This window comes from Notothenia coriiceps, unplaced genomic scaffold (genome assembly GCF_000735185.1).
Source record: "Notothenia coriiceps isolate Sejong01 unplaced genomic scaffold, NC01 NC01_scaffold00028157, whole genome shotgun sequence".
NCBI classification, from domain to species: domain Eukaryota; kingdom Metazoa; phylum Chordata; class Actinopteri; order Perciformes; family Nototheniidae; genus Notothenia; species Notothenia coriiceps.
The window spans coordinates 40,409-60,690 of NW_011360858.1; the positions used below are offsets into that span (position 1 = coordinate 40,409).

Below are 20,282 nucleotides of genomic sequence, written 5' to 3' on the forward strand. Positions count from 1 at the left end.
CTTTAAATCTGTCATTCACAATGATAGCTTTGATGGCTATCGTAGATGTGAGCGCAAAATGGTGATCTTTAACTTTTTGTGGATGAACTATTTGACTCATCGTCATATCTCTGCCTTTTTCCAGCTGCTAAAGTATTTCATAGCTTCAGACTCGAACAAAATACAACTACCACTCCTACAGTCATCGGTAATGTAAGCAAGGATAAGCTAAATTCCAGCATTGCCAAATCGTCACCTTTGACCCCGAATCTTTGTCCAGCTCATCGTCCTCGTTGCAGGGTTCCTGGATTTGGATGACAGGAAGTTGCAGAACAGCGTGCTGCATGGAGGCTGCTCCTGTCTGCTGTTCCAACACAAGAACAGACTTTACGTGCTATATATCGCTCAGATCCAAATGTGTGATCTGAGGACATTTAGCTGACACTTTGCCAGCACCTTCTGGGTGTGGATACATGTTGATTTAACGCCTGTTTGAGCAAATAATGTGTCAGTACATTAAAACAGCTGCACAAAATACATTTCATCTTTCAAATGTGTGATTAAATGCTCAAGTTTACAGCAGGAACAATATGTAGAAGTACTACCAGAGGATTATGGTGCATTAAACCGCCCTTTGCTTCTGTGCATTAGTTTGAAACAGCTCTGCCCTTTATGTAAAGACATAAGCCTTCTGACCGCCCCGTGCTTTCATAGTGGCTAACTTAGATACGTACCAGTGTTCCTCTGTGACCCAGACACATGGCAGTGTGGAGGAAAGGCAGAGGACACTAACAACGATGGCCTTGTTTAGCAATAAATGCGTCTTTCAGAAGAAGAGTAAACACAGTGTGCTGGGCTGAGAGCAGATTTAGTATTTGAGTCCCAATTGGTGTTTGTGATTCAAGGTTCAAGGCTTTTGTTGTCATGTGTGCATAGCTACAGTGTAGTTATGACATATATATTGATATAAGTTGCAAACAGATGAATGTTATGGATGTGCAGGTGTTTAACAGTCTTATGGCCGGTGGGATGAAGCTGTCCCGTATCATCTAGTGTGTTTAGAGATATAGAAGCTGGTTGTAAGATCACCTCTGCAGCCTCGTCCTGCTCTCCACACAGCATGGGCTCGTCCCGCGGGTCCTTCTGTTGATGAGAAGAAGTGGAGGGGTCCGAGGCGTCCCACTGAGCAGCAGCCGGAGCGCGGGCCGGACTCGAACCTCTCTGAGCGTCTCCGTCCGCCCCGTGAAGTCTGGCGTCTCGATCCTGCAGCATCTGCCTGTACTTCTTCTTTAGGACAAGATACTTCTCACCCTGAGACCAACAGAGGCAATTAGGACAATATGTATTTGAAAAGATACAAAAAGTTCACAGTGAAGACATTCATGTTGGTTTAAATGGCTTATTCGATCATATTTAGTTGTTTAGGTGTTAGTTAAACTTCAGTAATCGAACAATATCCACATAAGCATATATTACGGTTATTCGTCAATGACAGGAAAGACGTATTTTAAAGAATTTCTAAGGAGGTGATGGAACTTTCTTGGAGGAAAAACGTCATACTTTTTCAAATAGAAACTGCCGTACTTCACATCTGTACAGCTTGACGGACCACATCCACGCCGGGGTATTTTAACTGCCCGTAAATTGTGGCACGACCAGTTTTAAGGGTTCAATGGAATAAACGTTTCATTGATTTGGTTAATACGTCATCAAAGTAGTTTCAAGGAAACTGAAAACTGCAGCTGCACTCCCTCTGGGGAATCCAGTGGGTACAAAGAGTTTCTTTTTTAAAAACAAAGATTGGAGAACTCCTTGTTAAGTCATGACGGTTTAACAGGAACCTCGTAATAGCAGCAAACATGTTTATGCCACGGTGTTGACATAGTAATACAGACCACACGGGAGCAGGGCTCTTTCCACGAAAGTTAATAGTATTGAAATAGTTCACTCACATTCTCTGACTTCACCGCAGCGATTCGGTCGATGATGAGTTTGAATTCCTCTCTGTATTTAGCTGCAGGGAAACATGTCTGAGGTTAAAGCTACATTGTAAATATAGCTTTGTATCTCTCACATTCAGTCAAACACAAGTGGTTCCCACAACAAACAATGGCAAATACGGGGGGAAATATTCCACAAACTCAGCTCTTTTTTTATTTATTTGGGAAACAGAAATAGACTGCAATAAAAAGAGCTCGAATTAAGTTTGATTTACTGACAAACACACGGAGTATTTCCAGATGCAGCTAGATTGTAATGGCGTCTGCTTACGATCGATCTGTGTGTGTGGGGAGCTACTGTCTGCAGGATGAGTTGCTGAGTTGTGTTTCTGAGAGGAAGGAGGTCAATAAACATCCAGCTGGCCAAGCCAAAAGCAGCTCACATTGCAGAGAGATGTTTGCCGCAGTGAGAACAAACATGTCCCTCCCAAAGATCCAAACAGATCCCAGTGCATCCCTAAAGGCTAGAACCTGAGTCCCTTAAACATACAGTAAATCTCTCCTGCGGGAACCAGACCAAGTACAGCTGATAGATCCCCACAGATAACGCTATCTCCCTTTGTTTACAGCGGTAAGCAGATATGTGCACAGTGTGTGAAGCAGCCAGGTCGGCAACACAAGGAATGTCTCCAGGCGAAGGTATGCCATTCATGCAGAGGTGAACATGGGCATGCGGCTCGGGGACAATTGAAGTGTTTCCTTTTCCTGATGTGGACGGAAAGAACATTTGTAGTGAGACAGTTGACTCGCCTCAACAACAGGAAATCCAAAAGGAAGCGACCACTTACATCTGTCTCAACAAAAGAATTCCTAGCTAACCAAAGTGAGAAACACGCTAGTTATTTATTAGCCAAAGGTCTCCACAAACAAGCAGTTACCCCCTCCTCCACCCCCTCCTGCGCAGCTACACTGCCCCAGTTTTCCGATCTGATGAAAAAGCAACCCCATTAGAGCTCTACATCCACTCATGCATGTGGACTTAATTATGATTAAAACACTATCATCACAATTACCACATGTAAATCTGCAACCACATGCTACGACAGACTTCAAATGTCTGGGAAGCACTTTTGTAATTGGACCGAGCCGTCAGATGGCCGCTCTCTAAACCTCTGTCAACAACTGCAGTGCTGACATGGCATCTGGACAGAACATGCTGCTGCAGCAACACAAGGTCACTTTGGATAATCATTTAGGGACGTTGGAAAACCGTCTGTATGTGCCAAAGGTAAAGGTACAGCTTAATAGATAATGATTCAGTACATGATGTTATTTATTTGTCTTGTTGGCTAAATATATTTTGCCATTAAACAGCAGTCATTCTCTTTTAGGGGTTCATACCACTAGCTAAAACGTATGCAAGCTGAGAGAACAGCACTGCAATCAGTCCATCTCACAGGACTATGTCACATTTGAAGGAATAATTGACAAGATCTACCTCAAACAAAAACAAAATGTTTCATATAAATGAAACATTTTGTTTTTGTTTGAGGTAGATCTTGTCAATTATTCCTTCAAATGTGACATAGTCCTGTGAGATGGACTGATTGCAGTGCTGTTCTCTCAGNACATAACAATAAATATGTGTCCCCAGGGAACTCACGCAGCGTCAGAAAATAAAACCCTTTCTCTTTTCCTCTGTACCCAAATCTCTAAAAACGGGGGTACAACGAGCTGATACAGATTTTCTGCCGATATGACGTAATTTCGGATGGTGGACCCACAGAGAGTTGCTATCAGAAACAATGCCCAACTGTTTTGGACGTAATATGGTCTTTGTTTACATTAGCGAGCATCGCTAACACTCAGAGCTAACCTGTACTGGAGAGAGTATGTGTAAAATAAACAGGAAATAAAAAAAGGAACTCACCTTGTGGTAAACCTGAGAGAGAAAAAGCATTTGAGCTCCATACTGTTTCAGAAATAGTCCTTGATGTGGTTTGGAGCATTTAATCAAGGCAGCATTTATATATCTGAGAGCCATAGAATATGCCTAAAAATAGCATAATAAAAGAACCTTTAAGATAATCCCAGATACTCACGGTAAACACCGTTTACATATTTATGCCTCATTAAATGTCTGATTTCCTGTCTTCTTTACCTCTTCAGTGGGCAGAGACTCATAAGCAGTGCAACCGCCTGAAGCTGATCGACATGTTGGCCAAGCCTCACCAGAGACTGACCAAATACCCCCTCCTGCTGACGAGGGTCCTGAAGAAGACGGACGACCCGTCGACACGGGACAAAGTCAACAGCATGGTAAGAACATTATTAATATGTAACAAACAGGGTTCCTACGGTCATTAAAAACCTGGAAAAGTCATGGAAATTCAAAATGCAAATTCCAGGTCCTGGAAAAGTTATGGGAAACAATATTTTTCCCAATTTTTTGGAGAAGTCATGGAAATGTAACCAAAGTTGCATCAAATATAATTTTTATTTGTATTTAATCGCCGAAATAGTAATACTATAACGATAATAAATACTGTATCGTATAGTAATGAAACGTAAAATGTCATTTAACTGTCGAGGTATTTTGCTGGTGAGAGAATTTTACAATCACGCCCTCTAGTCTACAGTGCTTTAGTCTGTAGGAGCGAGTAAGCCTACTCTTTGATTTGTTTTAGATAGGCTCAACATGTTTCATATGCAGATCTTATTTTCCAGCTTACCATGTTAAAATAAAAATGTTTCAGTGGTACCGCTGAGAAAGAGTAATTATTTTAGTCATTGAAAATGAGGCAAAGGTCATGGAGAAGTCATTGGTGAAAAAGTGTATGAACCCTGAACTAAGTTTACCTAAATAATAAGTACTTTTACGTTTAAATACTTCATACATCATCCTAATTACACTTACATACTTTTAGCTAAATACACTTTCGGTACAGGATTGGTCACTTGTTGGTATTAAGTATTTGTACAGTATTATATGATGCTTTTACTAAAGTATAGGATCTGAATACTTCCATTATTTCTATGTTATGTCACTTTATAATTCTACACTTTATACTCTACACTGCATTTGCCTGACAGTTTTAGTTACTAAACTGATTACATTTGTTCATATAGCCTTTCTATCTAGGTTCAATCATTCACCTTCAAATGTGTTGATTCAGAGTTTAAATATTTGTAATAAACTGCAAGGATGAAATGTGGGTTGAAGAAATGGTCCTACTTCTTAAGCTAAATAAACTATTTAAAAACCCTCTGGGACCGGCTGAAAATGCAGCACCACAACATCTAAAAACAGATATGTTCAGAGAAATGTTGTTCCCTCAGGACAAGGACACTACAAACATGATTATTTTTGATGCATCGCTGCAGATTAAACTACCCAACAATATTTAAGAGTTACAATTTTCCCAAACCCAAAACATCCACATGACAGAATGTGAACTATTGAAAAACATCTCAACGTGTATTTGTGATTTCCCCTCCTCTAGGTGGCGGCGGTGGAAGGCTTCATCAACAGCGTGGAGTCGAAGATGAGACAGCGCCAGGAGCAACAGAATCTGGCCACCATTTCTGCCAGAATAGACTCCTACGAGGCTGTGGAGGGCAGCAGTGAGGAGGTGGAGAAGGTAGGAAACTATTTACAGTTCCTCCTGGCTTTCTCACGTTTCCTTCTTCAGGAAAGCTCAGTCCGATACGAGACGTTCTGTAAGGATTGACCTCATGCTTTTTGTCTTTTTTCTCCCGTCAGATCCTCAAGGAGTTCAACCGCTTCGACCTCATGACTCCCATGAGAGGAGTTTCCCCGGAGGAGACCCGACAGCTGCATCTGGAGGGGGCGCTGAAGATGAAAGAGGGCAAGGACAGCCGAGTAAGTCTGACTCTCAGCTTGTAAACACACCACGAGCTCCTCTTATCTTTCATTCTCAACATCTGGCTTCTCGCCTCACATTTCACATTAAAAGGATGACATTTCTGTCCGACCTGACGTGAGTGTATCTCCCTGCAGATGGACGTCCACTGTGTCCTGTTCACTGACCTGCTGCTGATCACCAAGTCGGTGAAAAGAGTGGAGAAAGTGAAGATAATCCGTCAGCCTCTGCTCATTCAAAACGTTGTCTGTAAGGAGCTCAAAGACCCTGGTGAGTGCTCAGACTAATTCAGACACTTTTGACATCTATAAGAATCTTCAAATGACTTTAGTTGGATTTTTGGAATATTTATTTTTCTTTGTCATTGTTTTTACTATTATATGTGATGTTTTGGGATAAATATCACTGCATTCTAGGGCTGTATCCGAATATTCGTTCGTTGGAGTACTATTCGGTTTTCAATTTCGTTATTCGGATATTCGTTTTGTTCGTTTTCCCCCCCGTTTTTTTTTAAAAATTGAATTTATTGAAATCTCCAATATCAACGTAAGAGCTTGTGCCTCTTCGGGGGATGCTAACACTTAACCATAAACGTTGTCGTTTACTTTCTCCGTCTTTATATGTAGATATTACTTTTCTCCGTTAATCTCCGTCACGTTGTTTCCATAACAACAACAACTTCCTGTCAACAGCGCTACCTCTCCTTCAAAATAAAAGCATGTCCATAAATAGGAAGCGAAGCCAAATTACACTTAAGACATATACAACTGCAACGAAAGTAACAAACACAATGCGATATCCTTTTCAATTTCAAAGAACACAAATTGGGTATTATACATTAACAAATAACTATAAAACAACAATACTTTAGTATAACAAAATGAATGCCGTGAATACACCGAAATACACGTGTTGAAGCGTCAACCCCCCGCGGGCCGAATATTCGAATATTTGCTGCTGATTACTACCGAACATCCGGAGCCCGAAAAATGGTATTCGGGACAGCCCTACAGTGCATTCATGTGCATGTTGAGTTTTACTGCTGTAGATGTGAAGGGTTTTGCTAGTTCTAACTGTTTTAAATATTGTTGGTTTTGTCATAGTAGGCTATAGTTTAATCTATGTGATGTATGTGAGAAATTCAGTTAGGAATCAAAAACTGTCAGGCAAATGTAATGGATTACAAGTATACGTAACATATAGTCGAAATGAGTTACATTTCCATCTCTGGAGATCACTGACTGACCTTTTACTTCAAGTGTGTACCTTTTCGTCTCAATGTACACCCTTGGAGATCTAATCCTGTTTTGTTGTGCTTTTGCCCCTGCAGGCTCATTCATCCTCATCTACCTCAATGAGTTTAAGAGTGCAGTGGCAGCTTACACTTTACAAGCCAACAGCGCCGCCCAGGGGCGAAGCTGGATCGATGCAATCTGCAACGTCCAGGTGAGAGAGACACCTCATATCGTATTAAATGTTGTCGACTGTTGGAGCTTGCAAATCAGATTCAGAGAGATTTTGATGTTGTTTCCCAACTCAATGTGGTTTTATTCCCCCCACAGAACCAGCTCCAGAGGCTGCGTACGGAGGAGGTTCTCCGGCAGCAGAGCAGCAAGAAGAGGTGTACGGGTGAGGAAGAGGAGGAGGAGGAAGATGAGAGCAGCAACTCAAGCTCCCCCTGCCTGAGGCACGAAAACCAGCAGAGCTCGAGGTACTGCATATTACTAATCAACTGTATTAAATAATGGATGGATGCTAATGTGATTGCATCATTTGAGAAAAATTACTACAATCTTCCAAAAATATTATCATTTGTTTTTAAATGAAAACAAAACTTTATACATATAACATGATGTATTCACAAAACTATACTACTCACTTCAAACTTTTTTTTTCTTCTGGCCTAAATATTATTCTAAAGGAACAGGAACAAATCAACCCCCATTAAAACTCACTAATAGGCATAAATCAAAGTAATCAAATAATTTTTTTTGTGTATATATATATTTATTGTCCGTGAATACTGACCCCCGATGTGTCTCTTTTTACCTTTTAGTTTTATAGACTTCTTTTAATGGTGTATTGTTTATAGTGTGTTGGATGGAGAAGGACTTGTTGAGCGTGTGTGTGTTAGTGACATCCAGTTAACTAACCAAGTCTCTCCTCTCAGCCAATCAGATGGCTCCACTGAGACCCTGTCAGTGATGGACATCGATGAACCGAGCGAACAGCCCCCAGCCCCCAACATGAACCTGGAGGGGTCCGGTGAGAAAGACTCGGACGTGGATCCCCTCTCTGAAAGGTCGGAGGTCGAGCAGTCCACTCTCAGAGTTCACTCCAGTGTTTACTGTGATGAGGAGACGGACCCCCAGAGCCGCTCCCTCTCCATGGACAGCGCCTACGGTACCCTCTCCCCCGAATCCCTCCTGGGAGAGCCTCAGCCCGGCCAGACTGAAGGAGGAGAGGAGGAGGTGGAGGAGGCAGAGATAGATGAGATAGAAGAGGAGGATGAGGAAGAGGAGGATGCGGCCTCTTTAGGGTCTCAGATTTCAGTGATCCAGTCCTCCAGACCCCGCCGGCGGCCTCACGTTCAGCCCCGACTCCACTGCCTCCAGAGGCTCTCCACCCTGACTCTCTCCCGCTCCGAGGACAATCTGCTGCAGCGCCTCTACGGTAAAACCGAAACAACGGACACACCCAGCTCTCAGGGGCCGGACCAATCAGAACGCAGGGTCGCATCGCCGCTGGCTCACAGCAGAAGTCTGACGGAGCTCGGACAAAACTGCCAGGAGATGTTTTCCACCGACATCGACCGGTCGGAAGGCTGCTTGAGCGCCACCTCAAATAAACTCTTTACCACCCTGAGGAGAGCGGAGGCGAAGCAGGCCACGCCCCCCGGTGAGTGTGAGGAGCCCCAAAACAACAGCTCAGACGGGGAAACGGCGCCACCTGCCTGCGTAGAAAGGTTAAACGACACAACAGCCCCCAGTGATTCGGGGGAGATGTCGCCTAAAAAGAGGAAATCTCCGGTCCAGCAGCACAAGAAGCTGACGCTCGCTCAGCTGTATAGGATACGCACCACTCTGGTCCTCAACTCCACTCTCACTGCATCGTAAGTCATTACCTCTGTAATATCAATGTACAGATTTACCACATTAAAAGGAATGGTTCAATATAAGATCAATGTCGTGGCTTCCTTCCTTATTTTTCTACCAAGCCACTAGACGCCTCGAATAGACATTTTTTATTTGTTTTCTTTCCTTTATCTTTTTGTTTTGATGAGTTGCTTGGCCTCCGATGGTTTAAATGATATTATGCGATGGATTCGCTCAAAATAAAATAACAAACTTGTACACAAGCAACAAAGAAAAGAGGCCTTTGCAATAGTCCAAAAACAAGTAGGCAAAACTCAAATAAAGTAACAAACAACTTATTCTTTCTTGCTTTCTTTCTTGTTAAGGCTTATATAGCTTGATAACTTAAAGGGCAATTGAACGGTTAAAAACTGTTCCTCGACTGCATCTTTCTAGCAGGTTGCCCATCACTGTCACTTTAGAGGAGGCGCCATGGGAATTGTAGTCTTTTATACTTTGGTGGTACTTTGACTACAGACGTCACAGCCTTTCTTATAAAAACAAAATACTGGCTCTAACAATCAATATCAATCTTCTCTTTTTTTAACATCTCTAGTTTGAAAGAAAGTGAAGCTTATTCTCGTTAGTGGATATGTGTATTAATGTTGTTTTCTTTTCTTTCTAGGGAGGTGTAACCACTCTTCCAATCAGCTGATCAGTGGCACGTGGACGTGATAAGGAACACTTTTTCTTGCTTCGATGGACTGAATTTCTTGAGACACAAATGCACTCTCTCTTGCTGCCCTCTCCCTTCTGGTTGCTTTCTTTTGGACACTGACCGTACCATTGTTGTATTTGAACATTTTCCTTTCTTTGCTGTTGCATTGGTTCCCGAATTTCTCGAGTGGAAGGGAAGGGAGAGGCGGAGAGACATTAACTGCTTGCACTTTGCAACGGAAGTAGCATTATAGGGGCTGGGACCTTAAGGCTGACTGTGGGGGGGGGAATCCTGCATCTTCTCCGTCACCAGAGTCAAAGAGAGGAACAATACGTCTTGAAAATGCTCTCTACACGTGGCTAAATTAAATAAAAAAACAGCACCTAGGACGTTCTCCTAATATTTATACTACTCCTGGTTTGCTTTAAAAAAAAAAAAATTAAAAAAAAAGAAAGAAATTGCACAGTTATCTATGTTAAGTAGAAGAATCACTAAGGAGTGAATTTACAGTCATACAATGGATTAGAATGTATTGTTAGCTGTTTGTGTCTGATTGTGTGTGAGTGTGTGTGTGTGAGTGTGTGTGTGTGAGTGTGTTTGAATGATTACGTGGTCCTTGATTCCTGACTGAAAAAAAACGGATTCCCATCTCCTGTGATTACGCTAACACACCCCCCAAAAAATGAATGAAAAGTGTACCCAAAAGGTACAAAACATGATGTTTCAACACGCAGGCGGGCTTCCTTCTTTATTGTTAATTTTGGTTATACTAATACCATTTGGTATGTTGAACTAATGAGAGTTGATTTCCCTAAAAACAATGACTGAATATGAGAAACTGTTTTGAGGAATGTCCTGCACTAAATAAATCAGATTGAGTGTTCATTAAAACTCTTGAGGTATTAAAACCACACACACAAGGGTCACAAGAAACAACGTGGTCATAGGAAAATCTAAAAACTTTACCTGTGTATGTTATTAGAGAGATTGAACAAAAACAGTTTGGGTTGGATATTCAGTTGAACTTTTCCCAGGAGATTTACTTAACTGACGTTCAGCTTTTCAGTTCAGTGATTTAAAACCTTATTCCAAACATGGCCCAAACCAAATAGGTTAACTGTTTACTTTTAGTTTTTTTTGTTTATGTGTAATATTTATTATGCCTGCTATGTTTTATATATATAAGATATTGTTTATATTGTTTTGCTTCCATGATTTGTAAAAAAAGAAATGTGTTGATGTAGTCTTAATATTTTTTTTCTCGCCAGGCATGAATGTGCTATGAACCAAAATCATGCGTTTTCTCTTTCAGGAATGACGTGTTTAAGTGTCTTACAGAATAAAAATGCTAAAATACTTGATCCCTCTTTGTTTAATCCATTGCAATGGAGTGACTTTAGGGGAATAATTACATACTGAATTGTATTAAGCATTAAAAAAAAACATGAACTGGTCCTACTGCTCTTGTCTGTCATGTTTTAAAAGCAGTTTGCAAACAAATGTGTTCAGGGAAAGGAAGTGGATTTACACTGAACAAAAATATAAATGCAACACTTTTGTTTTTGCTCCCATTTTTCATGAGATGAACTCAAAGATCTAAAACATTTTCTATTTACACAAAATAACCATTTCTCTCAAATATTGTTCACAAATCTGAAAAAATCTGTGACAGTGAGCACTTCTCCTTTGCCGAGATAATCCATCCCACCTCACAGGTGTGGCATATCAAGATGCTGATTAGACAGCATGATTATTGCACAGGTGTGCCTTAGGCTGGCCACAATAAAAGGCCACGCTGAAACGTGCAGCTTTGCTTTATTGGGGGGGTCTGGAGGGGTCCGAAAACCAGTCAGTATCTGGTGTGACCACTATTTGCCTCACGCAGTGCAACACATCTCCTTCGCATAGAGTTGATCAGGTTGTTGGTTGTGGCCTGTGGAATGTTGGTCCACTCCTCTTCAATGGCTGTGCGAAGTTGCTGGATATTGGCAGGAACTGGAACACGCTGTCGTATACGCCGATCCAGAGCATCCCAAACATGCTCAATGGGTGACATGTTAGGGTTAGGGCTGCACGTTTCAGAGTGGCCTTTTATTGTGGCCAGCCTAAGGCACACCTGTGCAATAATCATGCTGTCTAATCAGCATCTTGATATGCCACACCTGTGAGGTGGGATGGATTATCTCGGCAAAGGAGAAGTGCTCACTATCACAGATTTTTCAGATTTGTGAACAATATTTGAGAGAAATGGTTATTTTGTGTATGTACAAAAAGTTTTAGATCTTTGAGTTCATCTCATGAAAAATGGGAGCAAAAACAAAAGTGTTGCATTTATATTTTTGTTCAGTGTTTAACATGTTGACAGGTCTTGTCATTTAAAATATGTAAAATGTAAAAGAAACAAAGTCATAGTATGTCGAAAAAAGTGGAAACGATTCATAGTATGGTGTGTCGAAAAAGGTAATAAAATAGTATATTCCTATGTTCAAGTCATAGTATCGAATGTCAAAGGAACTAGTAATGTCTTAAAACGTAATGGTATAATATTTCAAAAAAAGAGTCATGAAATACTTTGTCCAAAAAAGTCATTGTTTCAATGTATGGTATGTCTAAAAGAAAGCGACACGAGAATAAGTTGAAAAAAGTCATTAATGTATGTCGAGAAAAGCAGAATGGCCCTTTTGACATTAAGGTTCAGGCTACTGCTGAAATATAATAATTGACTCTTGCAGCTGGTAGGAGTTAACGTTGAACATTAATCATCTGTACAGTTTAGATTCTGGGAACTCATTCGGATCACATTTCTCGTCCAGCTGTCTGTCTGGTCCGAGCGTCTGCCTCTGCTTCCCAGAAAGTTAAAAACTGACCCGTCTCCAAAACAAAGTGTCCAACACACATGAGGGACGTAATGCAGGGCTGATGGCACGCAGCGACATCATGGCCAAGGTGTATTTACAGGTGATTATATCAGCTAATCTGTGGATTACAGCATGTTGAGTCCACACAAGCCTCTAAGCAGCGGAGAAAAGACAGCGCGGTCCTGTGGGATTTTCAGTTTAATCTGGTCCCAGAATGCAACAGCCCCTCCCACCCTCACATCTGGCCCACGGGATTTACTGTTGTAATCCTCGATTTTAAAACAATTTTATGATGCTTTATCACTGATACGCTGAACTTTAATTATAAAAATGCAGCTTTCTGTTTTAGCATTGAAGTAATTCCACATCTGTGCTCTATTAGCCTTTTAGTAAGTAAGCCATAGGGTTGTGCCAAAGTCAGCTGTGGCCGCATTATGGCTGCATCCCATATTACTTTCAGGGGTATGTGGTTTAATGCTATCTATGTTGTGAATTTAAAGTTTGTTTTTTTAAGTTGGCAATTCTGGATTTCAAAACTATTGTTTTGGCTTTACATTGGAGAAACTTAGACTTGTCTGCATCCTCTAAAAAAATGCTAAATATTTAGACGTTGCATACCCTCCCTGTTTGTTTGTGTTGTGTGCACTTCTCTGCATGTCTGGTGTAAATGTACACTGCATACAGATGGGGCAGAGATGAGGTTAACACCACCTGCTGTGGCAGATGTCAAAAACCATGCTGTAAAAAATGTCCGATTAACACAAAGGGGCACTTTGACAAATCCTGATTATACGAGCACTTTCATTTATTAAACGCTGACAATCCCCTGTACTCTTTTTGAGCGGGGATTAAAACCAGGTAGACACCATTGTCTATCCAAACAATCCCTCTCTAAGCTCTGGCTGTTTCCTGGAGCCCCGGCCTGGCTGCCTGTAATCTCAGCAGGGCTTATAGGTCACTACAACCACTACACATTCCCATTCATCAACATCATCCCCTTTAGAGGGACTAGTTGATTGGATTTAGGACATGTTTTACAGGGGCAGAAAAAAGAGAACAGCGAACTAAAGCGTGTTTACAAGAGCTGTGCTGTGAAAAGGCCCGTGGACGAGTGGCGGCCATATGGAGTGGATAACCCTGCAAACATCTGCCCTCCATCAGAGCCGTGTACCGCCATTAGACCGGAGGCTTTGACCTTCACAAGAACATCTGGTCCCTCTTTCTGCTCTCATGGAACCCAGGAAATAGTATTAGACACACAGAGAAATCCATATGGGATGTTTAGACCTCGCTTTGTAACACAGGGATGGTGGACAGTTCAGTTTTATCACCAGATCAAAAAGATTGAGTTAATGGTCAACTCCAGGTTCCTGAATAGTAACTTTTTTTCCACTTAAACTAAACACCATTCTCCTGATGTTATCACATTCTTATGTTCTTATTTTATTCTCACTTTTATATGGGCTTTTTTGTTAGTATCTTTTGTAGTTGGTAATTAATGTTTTAGGATTTTATGTACCTTCATCATTTGTTTTTGCACTTAGAAGTCATTTTGGAAAGGTTCTTTCAAAATAAAGCTATTCTAACGATTATTATAAGGTGATGGTGGGTTAACAGGCCGGATGTTTGGTCCATTTTGACTTTATATGTCTAAATAATCTCATGAGGAATGGGTCATATAAATGGCTCAATACGAAAACACTATGTATTCATTCACTCAATTATTATAGAAAGAAAGAAAAATCAACATGAAATGGCCAAAATAAGGTAAATATGAAGTGTAAGGGTATCTTACCCTGGATAGTCATTTGAATTTTTTAATACACATTCAAATTACATTAAAACAATCTTGATATGAATTCATTATATGATCTTTTTCTTCTTCTTTCCTGCCATCGTGGTCATATTACAACCCACATATTTATCTTGTGACCCTTTGAATGTTGCCGATTTCCTAGGCTGAAGGGGACCTATCATGCTATATTTGAATAATATATTGTAGGGCCATACCTATATAAGTTATATTTATAAGTTTTATTTTTCAAAATACCAAACAGATCATGCATTTTAGCCATGCCTCATTTTGCCTCACTCCAGCTCTGTCTTTGCATGAGCTGGAGCTGACCCCCCCCCCCCCTGCAAAGGAGGGGGAGAGGCACAAGCGTCATGTTACTATGCTGTTGCCATGCTGTTGCTATGCTGTTGCCATGCCACGGCAACCTCTCATTCCCCTGATGGGTGGAGAGTTGACCATACAGGCGGAGTGCACCTCTGTGACATCATAGAGGTGCAAATCAGAATCCACATGTATCAAATCCGTTGCAGCCCCGTTCTTAGAGATTTGGGTATGGAGGAAAAGAGAGAGGGTTGTATTTTCTGACACTTGGTGAGTTCCCTGGAACACCGGGGACACATATTCATGTATAAAAGACGTACAAAAGTGCATTTTGCATGATAGGTCCCCTTTAAGAAACAATAACTAGCTCTACTTTGATCAGCTATGGTCCAATAGTATATGCATTAGTATTTACAATCTAATATATCGGTCACAATCAACAATGTACTGCAGAATGAGTACTTTCCCTTTAAATACTGAAATGTAGCTACAAAAAGTAGTTATGAAAGGAAAGGATTTTCTAAATAACAGAGCGTTTTCGTGAAATATAGATTTGAAAAAAGAAAATATAAGTAATATTTCAAATATCCGAGTTCTCCTCTCCCACCACAGGTCTGTTTGGGCGCCCTGACAGATTAATGCCCCCTCTGTTTGGTTTGTTTTCCCTGACAGTAATATCAAGGTGATAATGTATTGCCAGCTGCTCTCTGGCATGAATTCATTACACAAAGACCTGGCATATGCTCCGGGATCAAATGTCTCGATCCTGGTAAAAGTTGTGTTGTTTTCTAAATTGAAAGAGCATAAGGTCCCACTTTCAATGGACAATGTAAAGTCCTCACCTCAATAATTGTATCAGCTTATAAGAAGCTTACTGTAATTACAATATTGTCGTCTTAGAGCAGCAACCTAAAACATGAAATACAAATCGCCCATTTCTAAATTAAATGAAAACTCGTTCAAAGAGGCGCTAGAGGAGGACAGAGGGATTAACATGTAAATCTGGCACATTTAATATTTACAGCACAAACAAAATTAATGGGGAGGGGCTGCGGGTTGCGGTCTTCAATGATTTTTGATGCTAAAATGTCAAATTCAGATTCAAATTTGATGGCATTATTGTTATATTTACAGTTTATAAGGCAATGAAAATCTTCAGCAGGCTCCTCCAACAATGCAAAATAAGATATAAAACAATACAACTAATTTAAAAACTAAAATAGTAGAAGAAACAGTAGAATAAAACAGATTATGTTGCAGACCAATGTGCAAGTAATGCAGATTAAGTAAACTATATACATGTCAGAAAATATACAATAAGATAAATGGTGCAGATAATGTTGTAAGTGACCAAGTCATGCATGAGTTTATATACATATAAATTGAATAAGATAGACAAGAACAGAATGTACCATTACATATTGTACAGTGGAATACAAATAAATTGTGATTATTGTAGTAATACATCCATCCATCCATCTTCTCCCGCTTATCCGTGGTCGGGTCGCGGAGGTAGCAGTTCCAGCAGAGAGCCCCAAACTTTATTTTCCCTGGCCACATCAACCAGCTCTGACTGGGGGATCCCAAGGCGCTCCCAGGCCAGCGAAGAGATATAATCCCTCCACCTGGTTCTAGGTCTACCCCTTGGTCTCTTCCCAGCTGGACGTGCCTGGAACACCTCCCTAGGGAGGCGCCCAGGTGGCATCCTAACTAGGTGCCCGAACCACCTCAACTGGCTCCTTTCCACGCGAAGGAGGAGCGGTTCAACTCCGAGTCCCTCCCGGATGAATGAACTTCTCACCTTATCCCTAAGGGAGACACCAGCCACCCTGCGGAGAAAACCCATCTCGGCCGCTTGTACCCGAGTAATACATGATTAAATAAATATGACGGGCAATGTTTCCCTGTTGTCAAATGTGTTTAACTTTAAAGTTGCCTGTCATATTACATAATTGTTTTGGTTTGTTTCCATTTCTGTTGTCGCAAATTCAAAACGTTACTTCAGTTATTCATTACAACTGTTTTTTTCGGTTTTGTCAATGCTTTTGTGTGTAGCATAAGTCCTTTTAGTCACAAATGCATTTCATTGTGCAACCCTTCCTTGCACAATGACAATAAATGATCTTTAAATCCATAATCTGACAATATGTTTTGTGTTTAATACCTGATATGACTGGCCCTCAAGCCCCCTGGTGTGCACAGAGGGGGGGAGAAACAAGAATTGGGGCTCTGTGGGGGGCCTGTGTTTACAACTTGTGATCTAAATATACGACGGCCCTGAGTACGACAAACTACAAATGAGGAAAACGCATTCAAAAAAGACACAACACAAGGAAAATAAGAAACAACATCACCATTTTTTTACATACACAAAAGCATCATCTTGAAGATAAATGCACAGCTATTAGAAAAGAGATGCCTGAAGCTCACAACACAACGGAAACTGTTTTCAGGGGGAAATCATAGGGAAGCACAGGGCTGGGACAATTATGCTTTTTGTTGCCATTTATAGAAAGCTATTGAAGTCGGTTATCTGTCAGTGGCATTTGAAAATGACGTTTTTCTCGCCTTTTTTCTAATTTAATTGTGATGTAAAAATAGATATTATTGTATATACATTTCACCTAGCGTTGGCCTTCTGTAAAGCCATGTTAACATTTTCTAGTGTCTGGAGTCCCCCTGCTCTGTCAGGTCAAGTTTCTCACACGGACCATGTTTTTGAGAACACGGCAGACAAATAAACAAATTTCTCCCAAATAACTGACCTGAATACCTGAACATCTTAACAATTAACATGTATGTGACATCCACAACATCAGCATTGAAGGGAAAAATAAACACACAAACAAAGAAGAGTTAAAATTGGCTAAAGCCTTATTTACGTTTAATAAATAGTCAAAATGTGTTCTTTTCCGTAGGCCTACTAAGTACAATTTTGAGGCAGATATTGTACATTTCACTGTATTTGACAGTTTTAAGTAGGCTACTAGTGACTATTAGACATTCAGGTTCATGAACTGTATAGTTAATAAAAACCCATCAATGGTACTTTAAATAGCATATAGGCCTACCAATATATTTTTTGAATGCAGCTGTCCTTTTACTTGTAACAGACCATTTCTATACTGTAGTGTTAGCCTAATTGTTCCACCATTGTATTGTCTACATTTTGAGAAGATAACTAATACTAACGCTAACTAGCCTACCACAAAATAACTATTTTGTATCACCAATAAAATGTATATTTAATAAAAATCATTGGTGCTTTAAATAGTACTAAATACTAAATACTTGTATATTTATTTGTAGGCTATGCAGCTGTCCTTTCACTTGTATGTATCAGACCATTTCTATACGTCTACTGTTAGTGTTAAACTTACATTTTGAGAAGTTAACTGTATAAATACGTGTAGCTAACTAGCCTACCACAACATAATGTTTTTTTTAATAGTGTATAATTATGAGACTTTCACGATCACCTACAAAAAGCCAAAGGAGTAGGCATATATCGTGCACAGCTTAATGCTTAAGTGTTGTAAACTGAGAGCGGGAAACAAACAAAGACTTAACTAACGCTGAGGGTGAAGTGTGAGAATAAAGTGGAGTCTTTAAAGGGTTAACAGGAGGAGGCGAGGCAGCGGTCAGCTCGTTTGGGTGGAGTGAACTTTAGATATGTACTACAACAAATTAGCCAACAGGACTCAGCATTATGGAGTGAAAAAACCCGAAGTCTAAAGACACGGCACTCCATTTAAAACAGAAATTCATCCGCTACAGAGATAAGTAAAGATGAGTGGAGTGAGTGAAGAGTCGCTGCTGGATTATTTCTACTGCACCGGAGGCATCTCAGGCAGAGTGAAAAATGCAGATATTCTGAAGACATTTAAGCCCTTTATTGGCCACAGTGACGTGCATCTGCGTGGTAAGTAGCGAGTTATTGTCTCATGGATTCAGAAAGATTAAATAATAACCGGAAAAAGAGGGAAACGTGGTGCTGCAGCGCGGTGTCAGTGTTATCGGTACTGTGAGATGACACACACACCTCTTTAATTCATTGATGAGCGATTTATTTAAACGCAGCATCCATTAGTCTGCTTAAACATGTTTGTTTTTATGTCTTTTCATTGTTCCTCTGTTGTAAAGCACACATCTGGTTTGCATTAAAAGCCCCTCTAACAGCTTCAGCAGGATTGTGTCATTTCCTCCCTCGGGCTGAGCTGCCTGAACACAAAACCATCCAGAGGAAAGTAACTAAGTACATTTACTCAAGTACTGTTCAATATTGAGAGACTGGTACTTTACTTGAGTATTTCAATGTTTTGCCACTTTGTACTTCTCTCCCACTTCAATTCAGAGGTAAATACTTTTACTCCACTACATGTATTTAATACCTTTAGTTACTTTGCAGATTTTGATAAATTATTTGAAATATAATCAAGTGTTAAATCAGACTTTAGTTCCACATGGAGTACATTCACAAGCTACCCTGCAGTATACAAAGCCATTCAAACTAGCTGCACCTTTACCAGCTTTGATAACACTTTAATGATCAATAAACATAAAACATATCATATATTATTCTGAAATGGACCAATCTGCACAATTAATGCTTTTGGTACTTTGAGTATATTTTGATCCTAATACTTTTCTACTTTTACTTGAGTAACATTTTGATTGCAGGACTACTTGTAACCGAGTATTCCTACTCTCTGACACTTCTACTTTTACTTAAAGGGGACCTATCATGCAAAATGCACTTTTGTACGTCTTTTATACATGAATATGTGTCCCCGGTGTGTCAGGGAACTCACCAAGTGTCAGAAAACACAACCCTCTCTCTTTTCCTCCATACCCAAATCTCAAAAAACGGGGCTGCAACAGAGCTGATTATTATTTGAATTTTTCTGACGTCAGAAAAGGGGTGCTCCGCCTATATGGGCAACTCTCCACCTATCAGGGGAATGAGAGACCGCTCGAAAGCGCTGGAGACGCTGTAGTACATGTGCCAGGCCTGTAGGTGGCGCTGTAGTCTGCCACAAAAGCAGAATCAGCCCTTGCAAAAACAGGGCTGGAAAAGAGCAAATAGAGCGAAATGAGGCGTGGCTAAAATGCATGATCTGTTTGGTATTTTGAAAAAAAGACTTCACAGACATGTTTTATATAGGTATGGCCCTACAATATATGTTTCAAATATAGCATGATAGGTCCACTTTACAGATCGTGTGTTTGACCGAGACCCTAGCCTCGGACGCACCCCCACGATGCCACCGGTACCGTTCCCCACCACAGACTACAGGACAGAGGACACGAAAGAGGTCAAGTTAGAACTCACTATGATCAGCAGACTTACACGCCCCCTCCTCCCACGGCCGAATCGAGTATCCTCGTGCCGTCCACATACAGATTGAGGGCACTACTACGCCGTCCACCGAGTGAAGTTCCGATCACCAGCTGGAAACCACACTCTTGCACTAGCCGAGGCGAACTCGTCCGTGTGAGACCACCCATCTCTTCTGTGTCCCGGTACCGTCAACGTGCCTAACAACTAGGGTCGACGTGTGTCATCAATAATTTCATTTCACCTAGGGGTTAAAAATGGCTTCACGTTGTAACTGGTTAATTACGTAGTATTAATTTATGTTATTCAGTTTATATTCGACAATTGAAACTACGAATCTGAAAAGAAACCATGTTAAATGGTTGGCGGCAACGA

At 40.7% G+C, this 20,282-nt stretch overlaps 3 protein-coding genes across 3 annotated transcripts in view; 1 reads left to right on the forward strand and 2 right to left on the reverse strand.

Annotated features, from left to right (window-relative positions):
* The window catches only part of LOC104958054 (ankyrin repeat domain-containing protein SOWAHC), a gene marked incomplete at its 5' end in the record, with an annotated part of 24,672 nt that extends 22,349 nt beyond the window's left edge, over positions 1 to 2,323 (reverse strand). Inside the window, 4 exons of the mRNA XM_010785762.1 lie at positions 236 to 343; positions 1,069 to 1,290; positions 1,932 to 1,993; positions 2,251 to 2,323. Of these exons, the coding sequence (XP_010784064.1) occupies positions 236 to 343; positions 1,069 to 1,290; positions 1,932 to 1,993; positions 2,251 to 2,323 (465 nt within the window). The remainder of the gene's footprint in view (positions 1 to 235; positions 344 to 1,068; positions 1,291 to 1,931; positions 1,994 to 2,250) is intronic.
* Positions 2,324 to 4,055: 1,732 nt separating this feature from the next.
* LOC104958055 (pleckstrin homology domain-containing family G member 5-like) lies at positions 4,056 to 11,048 on the forward strand. Its single transcript, XM_010785763.1, has 8 exons — positions 4,056 to 4,238; positions 5,423 to 5,560; positions 5,683 to 5,802; positions 5,941 to 6,073; positions 7,134 to 7,249; positions 7,366 to 7,514; positions 7,974 to 8,915; positions 9,563 to 11,048. Exons 1-8 carry the CDS (start codon positions 4,056 to 4,058, stop codon positions 9,570 to 9,572), a joined length of 1,791 nt encoding a protein of 596 aa, XP_010784065.1. The 3' UTR covers positions 9,573 to 11,048.
* Positions 11,049 to 13,528: 2,480 nt separating this feature from the next.
* LOC104958056 (pleckstrin homology domain-containing family G member 5-like) overlaps positions 13,529 to 20,282 on the reverse strand; it is a 51,781-nt gene continuing 45,027 nt past the window's right edge. Inside the window, exons 13-14 of the mRNA XM_010785764.1 lie at positions 19,824 to 19,859; positions 13,529 to 13,675 (exon numbers count right to left, since the gene is read on the reverse strand). Coding sequence (XP_010784066.1) covers positions 13,529 to 13,675; positions 19,824 to 19,859 — 183 coding nt within the window. The remainder of the gene's footprint in view (positions 13,676 to 19,823; positions 19,860 to 20,282) is intronic.